The following is a 13792-nucleotide window of genomic DNA, read 5'->3' as shown; positions in this document are numbered from 1 at the left end:
TGTAAATAATGTTCATTGTTGTAGAATACTTTTCACTTTGTAGATGTGGAATCGAAGATCCCTAAACATTCGAATGATTTTAGTTTTAAAAATTAAAATCTGTTTTAAAGGATGATAGAATATTTAATACGTTAACATAATATTACAATTTAAACTAAGCAACATAATAAACCATAGTCAATCAAAAAAATAAGCACGGTTCAGTTTTAGTTGCCATCAGCAACACTAGCTTTCAGTGCGGTCGGTAATTATAGTGACAGCTCCACATTTACATAAGAAAGCATATTAGAATTTTAAAAAGAAAATTTTGTGATATGTGGTGGTTCTACTACTACTACTATTATTTAATGATTTTTCTTCATGAAATGTACCTAAAAAATATTATGAGAGAGAGATAATGTTTATCTAGTCAGGATATTAATTTTAATAGTTATCTTATTATACTATTATTATATTATACTGTAACACTATGTAATAGTGTTAAAAATAAATAAAATTAATTGAGAAATATTATTTGGTTTTTGTTAGCATTTTCTTCTATAAAATATATGCCAAATTATAAAAGTAGCTTAAACGGAAACTGCTAATTCCACATCTATATTAAGTAGGTTTATTTATCGTTGTATGTTTGTTTACTAAATCAATTTACTCGAGAAGGATTTCGTGTTACCTCACACATGTTTATAATTAGCACATATTTAATACTACATACAGTGAAACAAATTGTTTATTGATATTAATTTAATATGGCCACATTGTGAATGTTTGCTCAGAGTTGTCAGTAATGAAATGTAATTTCAGCATAAAGTGCAGTTCGTGTAAACGAAATCCCAACTAATTAATATTTGCGGTTAAATAAATTGCGTCAATCACTGGTCGTATGAGTTTATGAGAACCGGTTTTGCCTGAGTACCTCACCACTACCACGTGTATACAATATTACTTGCCTGTAATCAATTTAAGTCTTAACTGGGCCTCAGGTTAACGAATGTATCTGTTTATTTGGTCTCTCTATAGTGAAGTAGGAGGTCGGCCTTCTGTACCTAAGAGACTGTCGATTTTTGAAATATTCCATTGCACACATAGAAATTCATTATTTCACAGCACATCTATCGCTAGCCATAGACGGACCGCATGATGTAGTCGAAACGAGGTCGGCAGCAACCTTGTAGCGGTCCGTGTATGGAAAATTCGGCAGCTCTAAGCAGTCGACCGCACGGCGAAACTCGACAGCAGAGCAACTCCTCCGACCATTTGGGAACTGCTCAAGCGGTCCATGTATTGCGGATATGAATTTAGTATGGAAACTGCAGATCACTGAGCGCTCTAGAGGAGTCGGTCTCGGCTGCAACATGCGGACCATCTATGGCCAGCATTAGGATTGGCAGACGCACGCCTTAGCAATCATTACTATCTGCCATGGGATTTCAATAGATTGGTTATATAGTTGTTAAATATTAAGTAATCGGTTGAGCTATTTGTGATAAAAAATAGTATACCGGCTATAAATCATTGTACTTTTTAATACATTGTAATAATTAGTTGCAATCATTGAATATAATATTAGGTTTACAATACTCCTTGTTCTTTGTCTTTAAGGAAATAGAACTGATACTATTTATTTCTTAACTTACTTATTGTGTTGTGTTGAAAACAATGATAATTAGATTATGGGTTGCACGATTAATTACGCTATTTTCTAAAAAATACAAGAATGGGCACTCCACTTGTGTGAGTATTCGTATAGTACCTAATGTTAGGTTTTAAGTATGATTTGGTAAATAGGATTTACCCTTCGTGCCTAACCCAAAACAACTATATTTTTGCCTTGAATTTGAGTCTAGGTAAAACTCATAACGTCATGGAGGCGTATCATATCACGAATGGCTATATGAAATCATAAGTGGTAGTAATATTAATCTACATTCTGGTTTGATAATTAATTAAGTTTTTTTTAATATTTTCCTGTTTATAGATTCCCTTTAATTATTGTTTCACAACATAAATCGGAATTTAATGCCGTGACTATTAATCACAATTATTTTCCACGTGATAAATTATCGGTGATTGTGTTTATCAATTAAAATTCCAATCAATAAAAAAAAAGGTAAAATAGACTTTATTATCTATTAATAAATAATAATATATTTAATTAAGCGATATTTTACTATATATAATCCTAGTTTTTTTTCTGTATTGCTTTAAGGCATGCCACGAGTTGTCTATTGACAGCAGTGCCTTGCTTTTCTTCTTCGTTCCCGCCACTATTATAATAAGGTTAGACATTGACAACTATGAGTCTTGTCAAGGGTGATTTTTAATACACGGGAGCCATAATTAGTCCTGAGTCTATCTTTACTCCTTATTGTAACTAACTAACTAAGTATAAGTATACTGCTAGTATCTAAACTCTCTTAGCTTCTAAGACTTTGTCAGAGTATCAACTCTGACAAAGTTCATTATTAAATTTAGTTTTACTATACATTGAACAAAATTTTGCATGGAACCACAGCTTATAGGTGTAGTTTCATACATTGGTCGTTTAAAACATCATTGTTGTTAAAGAAATAGCGCACTTAAGGATCATTTGTAATGTAAGATGTCCAATACATAGTACGTGGAAACGAGTATAATCATAATAAAGTTATTAATTAACAAGAAGCTAATGTTACACGCAGCGTTTTAACTCTCTGTTACCATTTAGTTTGTGTTGTGGAGACATGGCTATTGGGTTAATAATATTTTTCAGATATTAACGTGTACATATTAAATAATAAAAAAATTCCTCCACTTTTAACAGTGAAGTTATTCCGTCAAAGTGGGTGATAATATTTTGACAATGTCTGGAGAAGATAACGTTCCTGATTTGGAAGAGGTAAGTAACTTCCATTTTATTTTAATTCAAACATTTATTTGCACTAATATAATATGTCAGTCAGTTGTTACTTTATTAAAATGTAAGGATTTGAGAGGTGTGATTATGACACGAATATTATTTGGATTATTGGCAAAGACGACGAATCTAGCTTTCAATAGTATTAGCTGAAATTAGTTCCTGGTACCAAACCGGAACATTAAAATTACTTAAAAGTATACAAAGGATTTATGAGCATAATACATACAATAATAAATTTTAAAATGTAGTAATCGTGCATCGTGCTCCTCATCACATGTTAAAAGATTTAATTACTGTTATTAAAAATTATTATTAATAAATTTCCCATATTAGTAAATTACCAATATGAAATTTTACTAATTGATTCTTAACTGTATACTACAAGCCCGTTTTGTACGATTTAGCTAATAGTGTATTCATTGTAAAAAAATAATATTTTATTTAGGATATCACTTTTAAATAAAAAATATTTAAATTCGTTATATTTTAGAATTAGACATATCAGTGAAATGATGCTGGAAAATTTTTGTACTTTTTTTAACCGTTGTACAAAAAAATTTGAAATTCGAATTCGACTTTCAGGAGGAATTAATGTACATCGTCGATAACTTGATTTTTACTTTTTATCAAACGTAGTGAGATTAAATCTCCTTTTTTGTTCAAAGTAATTCCACTTCAAAATCCAGTTTGGTATTTTACAAAGAAAATAGTAATTTTGTAATCTTATATGCGCACGTTGTTTCAGGAAATGCTCCTACCCTACTTCCATGTAATAAAAGTGGAGAGTAAAGGAATAAGAAACCGAATAGCAGAGGCCTTTAACCATTGGCTCAAGATTCCTAATGAGAAGATGAAAGAGATTATTGATATCATGGCCATGTGCCATAATGGTACACTTATGTATGTTGATTTAAAAAAAAATCATTTACCTAAATATAGGATATTCATAACCCTAATATATTATAACCCTAATATATATTCATAAACCTAAATAGAATTTTGCGTCTGCTCTAAGTGCTTTGAACATGTATTTTCGGTGATCTCATATACGTAATAAGGATATGGAAACAACTTCATGCTATCTTTAAATTAGGGAAGAACTGGTATTAATTTATTATTATTTATTATTTAATCATCAATTTGAATGATGTTACAAAAAAACGTCCTACTTGATTCACGAAGGAGATACATTCATAATTAACCTGTAAGAAAATAGAAAAAGTTAACAAACGTTCTTAGAACAAATCTAAAACATCGCCAATTTCTCAGTTAAAAGTATATATCCATCTTTCAGTTTAGACGACATACAAGATGACATAGATGTTAGGCGTGGAATTCCCTCAGCCCATTGCGTTTATGGAGTACCCATGGCTTCGAATTCTGCCATTCATGTCATTGTCCTGGCTATGCACAGGTGCTCTAAGTTGGGTCTAGAGGTATTTTTTATTTTATATTACTACCGATCGCTGTAATCTTTCACGTTTTTATGTGTCGTGGCTTTTAGATGAATAATATGAAGTATTTTACTTCAAAACTATATTTTTAATATATTAGAACGCCTTTGATCGATTTGAACGCCATTATCATCTCCCCATACCATAATTTAATTTTGTTTCGTTTGAAATTAAAAAGTGCAACAAAATTTGCAGGTATAAAATTTACGGAAAAACTTCTGAACATGTAAAGAGTAAACATTCATAACCTATAAGTCTAAAGTTACTGTATTATATTTATATTTTACAAGGTAACTTAGCCAGAAATTAGTCAAAATATTTATGTCCCAGTCGTAAAAGAAAGTATTTTATGTTATCTACATATACTTTTACGAAAATATTATTATATTCATTTATTATCAGAAAACAAGGTTCCATAATTATTTGTTAGTAACAATTTACTTAATAGCTTTGTTAGTACAATACATTAAAATCACAATTATGATAATTCAGATTCAATTTCATGTCAATTATTCATTCATTAATATATAAGTGTATTTATAATCGTTGCATTATAAAATTGTTATATCGTTTTTTTTACGTTGTATAATTACTATAAGTATGCAATAACTAAATTGTTATTAGTAGCCACAGTTACCCCATCTTAGATCGCCAGGAAAAATGTTAAAATTTGCTCGAAATAAAAAGGAGAGAAGTCCATTTTACGGCCGTAGTTGGAAATAGCATATCGTGTTTCACCAATTCAATTTTTATACCAGGCACTAACAGTGTTTAATGAAGAAGCACTCGAAATAGTGAGGGGTCAAGGTAAAGAAATCTATTGGAGAGACACGTTCGTCTGCCCCACAGAAGCTGAGTATAAGAAGATGACAGAACAAAGTATGGGGCAATTTATTAATTTTAATACTTAAGATTTTTTTGTTTTAAGATATTTTATGAAATATTTGCTGTGGGTAGCCTATAATTTTTTTAATTCTATGCATTCCCCTTAGCAAAGTTTCGTGGCAGGCAGATCGCATGAGGAATAACAATTTTTTATAGAATATCTAAAAATACTATATGTATACCTATACCTACCAATTATTATATTTTTGTGCATATTAATTATGGAAGATATTGGCTAACTTGAGATGTTCGAAATAACCATTATTGCAGAAACAGGAGGAATGCTGAACATAGCTGTGAGACTGATGCAGATCTTCAGTGAGAATACTAATAATTATACGGATTTAGGGAAGAAGCTCGGATACTACTTTCAATTAATTGATGATTACTGCAATATTGGAGAACCTGAGGTTTGGTAATTGTATTTTTAGACGTAATAAAAGTCACCACTTCATCCATCATTTCTGTTACCAATGAAAATCCTTCTTTTTAAATGAAGTAATGTAATTATAGGAGACTCAACGGATGTTAAGTGATACTGCCGCCCATGGATACATACACTGCCATCGCAAGTGGGTTGTCAGCCTTTTACTGGCGGCGCCTCCTACAGTATATGTGTTACCAAATTTCATTATTTTGCAGAGCTAACCTGAAAGTAATATGAATTTTTAATTGCGTTTTGAGAAAACCAACATCTGAGAATTGACATTTGTCATTTGTCGACATTTTATCTGTTTCCTGACAACTATTATTTGACAGACTGTATAAATAGGATTTTTTATTGACTATTAACTTTTGTTTTTCAGAAGTTAGAGGAACGTCCTTCTGATAAGGTAAGAGAACGTGTAATAAGTAAACTTACGATTTTTTTTGAAAAATTCAGTGCGATATATCTAGTACATTTTGTTATATTGTTACCTATAGATAAATGATTTTTTAACTTGATTTATTGATTAGACATGTTGGCACAGTTCATAACAGACTGTTAATATAGTAACAAGTTCTCTAACTAATATTAGTTAAGCATATTTTATGCGTACTTTCAACTAATACTTTCAGGTAGATATAATATGTATGTTCTAGATTCTTATTCTGAACAAATTTTTTGTTCAAACCTGCTATCATTTTATAACCCATGAGCTTGTTGTACTTCCTAAATATCAAATTACAAAAAGTTTTCACAAAGAAGTAATAACAAACAGTCTCCAAGCAAATGAAATACAAAAATGGGCTTTGAAAATATACTATATTTTTAGGTGTTGCCAGATTATTATATGGATTTGACAGAAGGAAAGTTTACAATACCTATCATACACGCACTGAGAACCGGTAAAAGAGAGGCTGTTTTAAGTATCCTTTTAAAACTAACTACGAACATCGAAGTTACTATAGATATATAGTGAACTTGAATACTTACTTTGATCCTTAAATTTAAGTTCAGTCTTAGGGGATTTAACAGAAATTATCTACAATCGCTTGAAGGTTTAAGAATAAAATGTTGAGGGTGATTATAATGTAGTTTTCCCCATTTTGTCATCAAATACATTTTCTGGAGTGTCACACAACACAGAGTGAATCACAATGTGGATTAACGATCACACTTAAAGTATCTTTCTGTCTCATTTTCTCCCACGTTTAATTTTATGAATTAATTCACTATCTCTTTACTGTTCATTTTATCAAAGTTAAATATTGATGTTAAACTTAAAAATTAAAATAAAAAGTACATAATTTAAAGAAAAGTCAACTTTTAGATTTATAAAAACTGTTTCATTTCATTTAGTTTTCGTCGAAATTAATATTTTGTTTGTCATGTTTTATTTTATTTTTTACCTTTGTAATAAAATGTGTCATTTTGGAAAGCGGGCTTGGCAAGAAAACAGATGCATCTAGTCTACAAATCCACCACTCACCACAGCATAAAAGCTGTATATTATGTATGTGATATCTTATTCCTTATACTCAAACAATATTTCTTAACTAAGACTAAAGGTATACTTAAGCAGAGACCAACTAATTTAGACTTAAAACGTTACTTCGTGTCTCTTTTGGAGGATCTCGGCAGTTTGGAGTACACAAGAAAGATTATTCGGGACTTGGAAGCCCATTTGCGGAGTGAAGTAAGTTTATATTATCTTTAAAATTCGTAAAACAGTATTTGTGTGTCTGTATTATTACTTTGTTATATTTATTATTTAACAATGGGTAACGAACTTGAGTACGGATTATGTAATTGTAAATGTAATTATTAAAATTTTTGATTAGAAAGCTTTATTTAAGTATATATTTTAAATGTAATTTTTTTATAAAAATACTCAACATAATATGTTTGTTGTTGCTATGTTTGTCCTCCAATCCTATCCTACAGTTTTATACGATATCTTTCCTAGTTATAGTTTTTAATTAATTTTATGTATTATTTATTATATTGATAAATTATATTGTTTCGTGATTGAGTATTATAGCAGGAAAAAGTAATAAAAAAGCTAAAAAAATGTATACCTTCTCTTTGCAGTCGGTTAAAATTTTGTGTAATTAATACGTAAAATTTTAGACTTTAAGTAAACAAAACAAGACAATCGTGATAGTGTAATATGTTTTATATAGGAGTATATGTTTTATATCGAGTTCTATAAGGTACATCCTATTGTTCTCCAATACTAAAATATTCCTTTATTATAGATTCGTCGTCTCGGTGGTAACCCACTTATGGATGCAGTGCTGGACCAATATAGTGTTTAAACAGACATCTGGAGGTTATAGAATCTTCATAATCGTGATAATATAATATTTTATGACCATTATAATTAGGTTACTACCAATGTCTATTAACATTTTATGTATTATATATTAGAATACATTCATTATAACAAATGCTTTGTACTTGCAAACTTATTGTTTATACGATCTCAAACATATGTGATATCCGATGCTACAAAAAAACGAAAATGTATTTTACTTTTACTGTTGAAACGTCCAGGCCTTAAAATCACGGAGTCAATTGAATTTTTATGTGCACAATTAACACTTAATACTGTACAAGAAAACATTGTAATTGAACTGGCATGTCTTAGATCCATTATATTACGATAGGCGTTGTAATTAGCAAATCTAATTAGTAAAAATAAGAAAAGAAACCAATGCAATTTACAACGCTAGTGCATATGTGTGTGTATGCCAGTAGATATTTATTAATAAAACTAATTATAAAACATTTATTGAATAATTACTAATTATAATAGTTACATGAATTATGGTGTGTTATTTCTTCTGTCGAGTAACCAGGACACTGCGCTTTTCCGCCTGGCAGACGTCCAAATAGGATACAGACGGCAATGATTTGTCTGCAATAGTTACTTCCGGTATGCACCATGTTACAAATTTGCGCCCAAAACTGCTATTTAGAATCGGTCTGTTGGTCAAGGCCACTATTAAATCATTACATACAATAAGGATACGTAAAGCCTGATTGTGTAGTTAACAGCTTTTCTACTCGAATGCGTAGACACGCAACATATTACCTTTATTTGTTCAATACCATTAAAACATAATCATAATGTGTTTTAAATTTCTCACCCCTTGATTAATTAATACTTTAAATGGAACGAAGTATCCTCATACTATATTGGCACGTACTGAACAAAAAATAATAACGTGTGAGTTTATCCGAGAAGTAAATAGAAATAACTTTATTTTTAGTTACCCATTTCAATTTGTTTGAGTTTTTTTTATTTAAATATGTAAATATAATATAGCATATTTCAGGTATAAATATAATTGAGCTCTTGAAAAGTGTTTTTATACTATTTCATAGTTATTCTGAAAGGAAGGAGCTCTGTCTAGAGTGGATAAGACTCTCAAAGACAATACAACATTTAAATATTGAAAAAAGGCAAGTTATATCATCAGTATTGACCTCCAATTAAAAGAGCCGCAGTATAATTAAATATCACATGAGACGATAGACATTTTTCATTAGTTCCACTCCATTTCATTTAAATCAGCTGACATAATGGAGGGTTCGATCGATTACGACCTTGAGGTCAGCGACCTTTATTGCCGAAGGCCCTCCCAACCCATATACCTGCGCCATTGCGAAAAGGGATCGGGTTACTTCGTTTTGTATATAACGTCTTTTTGTTAAACCCTTTCCAAAGTTTGACAACGGTTAAACCGAGGTTAGGGGCAAATCACACAGGTTTTCGTAGACATTCAAAATGAAGGTTCTATATGTAGCTATTCTATAGAATTTGTCTTCATGGATGTAGATTTAAAAAATAAATCAGTGGCGCTACAACCTCTTTAGGCCCTGGCCTTAGATTTCTGAATCTGTTTCATGATCATTTTTAAATCTAATAGGCAAGTAGGTGATCAGCCTCCAGTGCCTAACAGACGTCGTCGACTTTTTGGGTCTAAGACATGTCGGTTTCCTCACGATGTTTTCCTTCACCGTTCGAGCAAATGTTAAATGCGCACATATAAAGAAAGTCCATTGGTGCACAGCCCGGGATCGAACCTACGACCTCAGGTATGAGAGTCGCACGCTGAAGCCACTAGGCCAACACTGATGATGATGCTGATGATGGTGTGTTTATATGCACACCTGTTGTTATTTACTTTGGTCATCATAAAAATATATTTATTTTAAGGTTTTTCAATGCTTTTTATTCTATTGACTTAAGGAATGAATATAGGATATATTTACAGCAACATAGTTATTTATTTAAAGCGTAGTAAGTAAATAATAATAAGGGTATGGGGTTTTAAAAAAGTCGGTGTAGTTGAAGCTGTAATCCAGATTACTGCCTAACATGATTTAGTCCTCAATAAAACCTCTGCTAGGGGTGACATTATGTTTACTTAAGGTGTTACATTTATTTTACTTACCAACCTCTGTTTCAAGTTAATTTTATGAAGGATGAAAAAAATAATGAAAACAGTTACAAAAAGAGCACCATGAATGAATCTTGAAAAAATCTACAATAGAACAAACTTAAACGTGGTTCCCTCTCTCTTAGCTGCCCTTTCTGTCTGTCTTTTCTATATCCATAGATTTAGAAAAAAAATCGCACTCGCGAGCCCTCTAGCATTGAGAGTGTCCATGGGCGGAGGTATCACTTAACATCAGGTGAACCTCCTGCCCGTTTACCCCTGTTCTAAAAAAAAAATAACTATGCTTTTTTTTCGTAACTTGGGATCTGATGCTTACATTTTGCAAGTGCAAAAATGTGATTTAAAGATGTCTTATACTTAGATCTAATAGATCTGATCTGATAGAATTACTAAATACGAGTTGATAACCCTACGTTAAGGTTCAAAGGTTGCAGAATCACCAGACATAAAGCCGTTAGTAGGTTACGTACACAAATCAATATCAGTGTAATTCGATATTAATTTAGTGAAAACGTATGAGACGTTCTAAGGCTTCTCGCGAGAGCAATGAGAATAACAATTTATGTAAAGCAGGTCATATATTACCTGGCTATATAGATGTTGCTTTGAAATTGCACGGCAATATTCTATTTACGTTCACAGAATTGTTACAGGATGAAATGTGTTTCAAATGCTACTGTCATATTCGAGTTTACTATACTGTATTTAAGTATTCCTTCAGTATCAGATAAAAGAAGAGAGATGTCCAGTCATGCTTCAAACATCTTATAAACGATCGCTTCGTACTTTTCAATGATTTTTTATTAATATTATAATTAGTAATTGTTTTAAAAATATTTGTAAACTAGAATACCTCTTTTATTTATGTATTATTCGGCGTTTTACATATAAACACCTGTTAATGTCTTATTACATGATTTGTATATATATATATATACAACTAGTTGTTAAAGCGTGCAACACTGATGCGTACGGTGAAGGAGAACTTAAAAAAGGAAACGTAAAAAAGTCGGCATGCGTCTTTTTTATAAAAATATCACGAAACGCATACATAAATGAAACCCCTGATCCAGATGGTAGGTTTATTTTTCTAGTATTGTTGTCATTTATTCATAAAAAGAAATACATTTGTTCAAAAGACGTAAAACGACGAAATACTGCCAATTTTATAATTATAATACTTTTAAGTACAATGTTATCCTTATTCTCATTTAAATGTATGAAAGGTGCCCGGGACGAGGTATCTGTGACGTGAATAATGTTAACAGTACTGCACAAGATTTCTTTGTTTTATATAATTTTTACGTAATTAAATTACGGAACGGAACGGAAAATTATTGCCTCAGGCTTCGTGATTGACCAATTTTGTAAAAAAATCACATCAGCTTTGTTACTTTTACATGGTATTAACTTTGTGACGTAACAATCAATTACGTTTTATTGTCGAACGTGTCAAAAGGCTTCCAATATCGCCACAAAGAGTACGTTCAATTTCACAATGGGCTGTCAGCGGCGCATTGTGCTGAGAAAATGTTAAACATTCGCAGAAGACCCATTTTAGCGTGTGTCTGCCAGATTTAGTTTTACATGTATGCTACATTTGATGCGAGTTACATATGATTCTATTTTTGAAATATTCAAGAGTGCAGACGAAGAAAATATAAATTTAATTAGAAGAATAATTCAGGGTCCCCATTTACCGTTAAAACGTTGTTTGCCTAAATAATATTTTGTTTTACGCTGTGTGGGCTTTGTGACAAGCATCACTATGACTGCATGAATAAATATATTTTTGTCCATATTTAACACTATTTCATGCGTTGGAAGCAAATAGTGTTGGGAAACTGACATGTCGCAAACCCAAAAAATTATGACATGAGTCATGAATAGAACTCTGCCACCATACTTGTTTTTAAATAAAATGGTTAGCAGCGCTACTGGATTATAATTAATAAATAACTAATTTACCCTTTAACTATTTCTTATTTTATCATGAAATTGATTTTATATAAATAGTGTTTGTTATTTTTAATAAATTAATACAAATATATACGTAGCTTCGATGAGTGTTATTGATATTATAGTCATCCAAATATCAGCCGTAGCTTATGCCTACGAGGTTTCGTAGCATTATCCAATACTATGTATAGCAATGTTATTGTTTATGTTGGAACCCACAAGTAATAGGAAGGATTTTACCCATTTTACACGGCATTTTTATAAGTTTTTTTTAGTACATTTTTTTCACACCTTCGGTTGCATTATCGAAGTTTCCATACATATTTTTTTATTGCAGAATTACACACATTTTTCTTACAGCCCATCCCAATACGATAATTTCGAGAAACATTTTATTAAATATAATAAAGTGTATATATAAAATTAAACACATAATATATACAATATCGTTACTGTGAATTCACTATACGAACATATAAATATGTTGATAGTGTCGGAGACAGCATTCAGTAGGCGCAACGTCCTGGATAACTGGGATCTGTGCAACAGACTGGTTCTCGCCCTTGGTATCGCAAATAACCTCGGCATACCGTCGCCCATATCCCATAGGTACTAAGAAACCCAGTTCTTGGGTTGCACACTACACCCCTCAAGACTTTCGCTACGTAGTAAGCCAACTGTCCCGTCTGGTTTCCAATTTATTGTACCTCACCATCCTTAACACAAATAATGTTGGGTACATTAAGGGGATAGACGCCATATATACATAGTTTGTTATAGAGGTGTCGTGTAAATTGATTCTGTATGCGCTTCAACATAACGCCGTTTTTAGCTTCTTGCGGAGCCCAAATAGATGATATGTATATTTATCAAGTATATGGCATTCTCAAGGTGAAAGAATTTTTCAAATCACTCCAGTAATATAATTTACCCGATTTTACTCTCGGATATGTATATAAAGTTTTTTACTATAAGTTCCTATACATTCTTCAAAAGTTTCATGCTGATGATGACGTTAATGGAAATTGGAACTCGATAAAGGTGCATTCAGAGCACTACAATGGCGTCGCTACACATTGTTACTACCTGTCTTTCTAATGTAGTAGCCTTTTCAACACTGAACACTTTTGAAACTCTATTAATAACTTTCAGTATTGTTCTATATACTTTCTTTACTCACATAAATTTTGGAACTAAACATTGTTTTCAAAGACTAATAAGGTTTACGCCTCACGAGAAATGTCCAAATTTAATTATAAGGTTGCGTTTATAGTGTTGAATGGAATTTAGTACCGCTATTAGAAAAATATATTGAGATAGAAAAATACGAGTATAGGTACGCTTTCTTAAAAACTTCATGCAATATAAAACTACTGAAAAACTCCTTGATTTAAAAAAAAAAACTTTTTTTTTAAATAACGGATTTGAAAAAAATTATGCAACAGATGAATGAAATCTTTTATTTTTATTACTATTAATTCAAACTAATATTTGTTTACATATATTTTATATAGATAATTAGAAAACTTAAACTAATTTAATAATATGCTTTTCTCGAGGTAAATAGGAACTATTTATAAAATCGTCTCTAGGTAGTATAAACAGTGATCTAATAACATTCTAAGCCCTCAAGACTAAAACCAAACAGCCTGAGGCGACGCGTAATGAACAATTTAATTAAAATTCCACTTTGCTATAAAAATAA

At 31.1% G+C, this 13792-nt stretch overlaps 1 protein-coding gene across 1 annotated transcript; it reads left to right on the top strand.

Moving 5' to 3' along the window:
- The first annotated feature begins 2524 nt into the window (after positions 1-2524).
- Positions 2525-8824, top strand: LOC111001017 (geranylgeranyl pyrophosphate synthase-like). Its single transcript, XM_022270682.2, has 9 exons — positions 2525-2875; positions 3642-3796; positions 4191-4332; positions 5109-5229; positions 5506-5645; positions 6042-6068; positions 6492-6585; positions 7228-7355; positions 7918-8824. The coding sequence occupies exons 1-9, from the start codon at positions 2840-2842 to the stop codon at positions 7975-7977; spliced, it is 903 nt and encodes a 300-aa protein (XP_022126374.1). The 5' UTR covers positions 2525-2839; the 3' UTR covers positions 7978-8824.
- Positions 8825-13792: the final 4968 nt, after the last annotated feature.

This window comes from Pieris rapae, chromosome 5 (genome assembly GCF_905147795.1).
Source record: "Pieris rapae chromosome 5, ilPieRapa1.1, whole genome shotgun sequence".
Taxonomy (NCBI): Eukaryota; Metazoa; Arthropoda; class Insecta; order Lepidoptera; family Pieridae; genus Pieris; species Pieris rapae.
The sequence above is the reverse complement of the archived record's forward strand: the minus strand, read 5'-3'. Positions and strand labels throughout refer to the sequence as shown.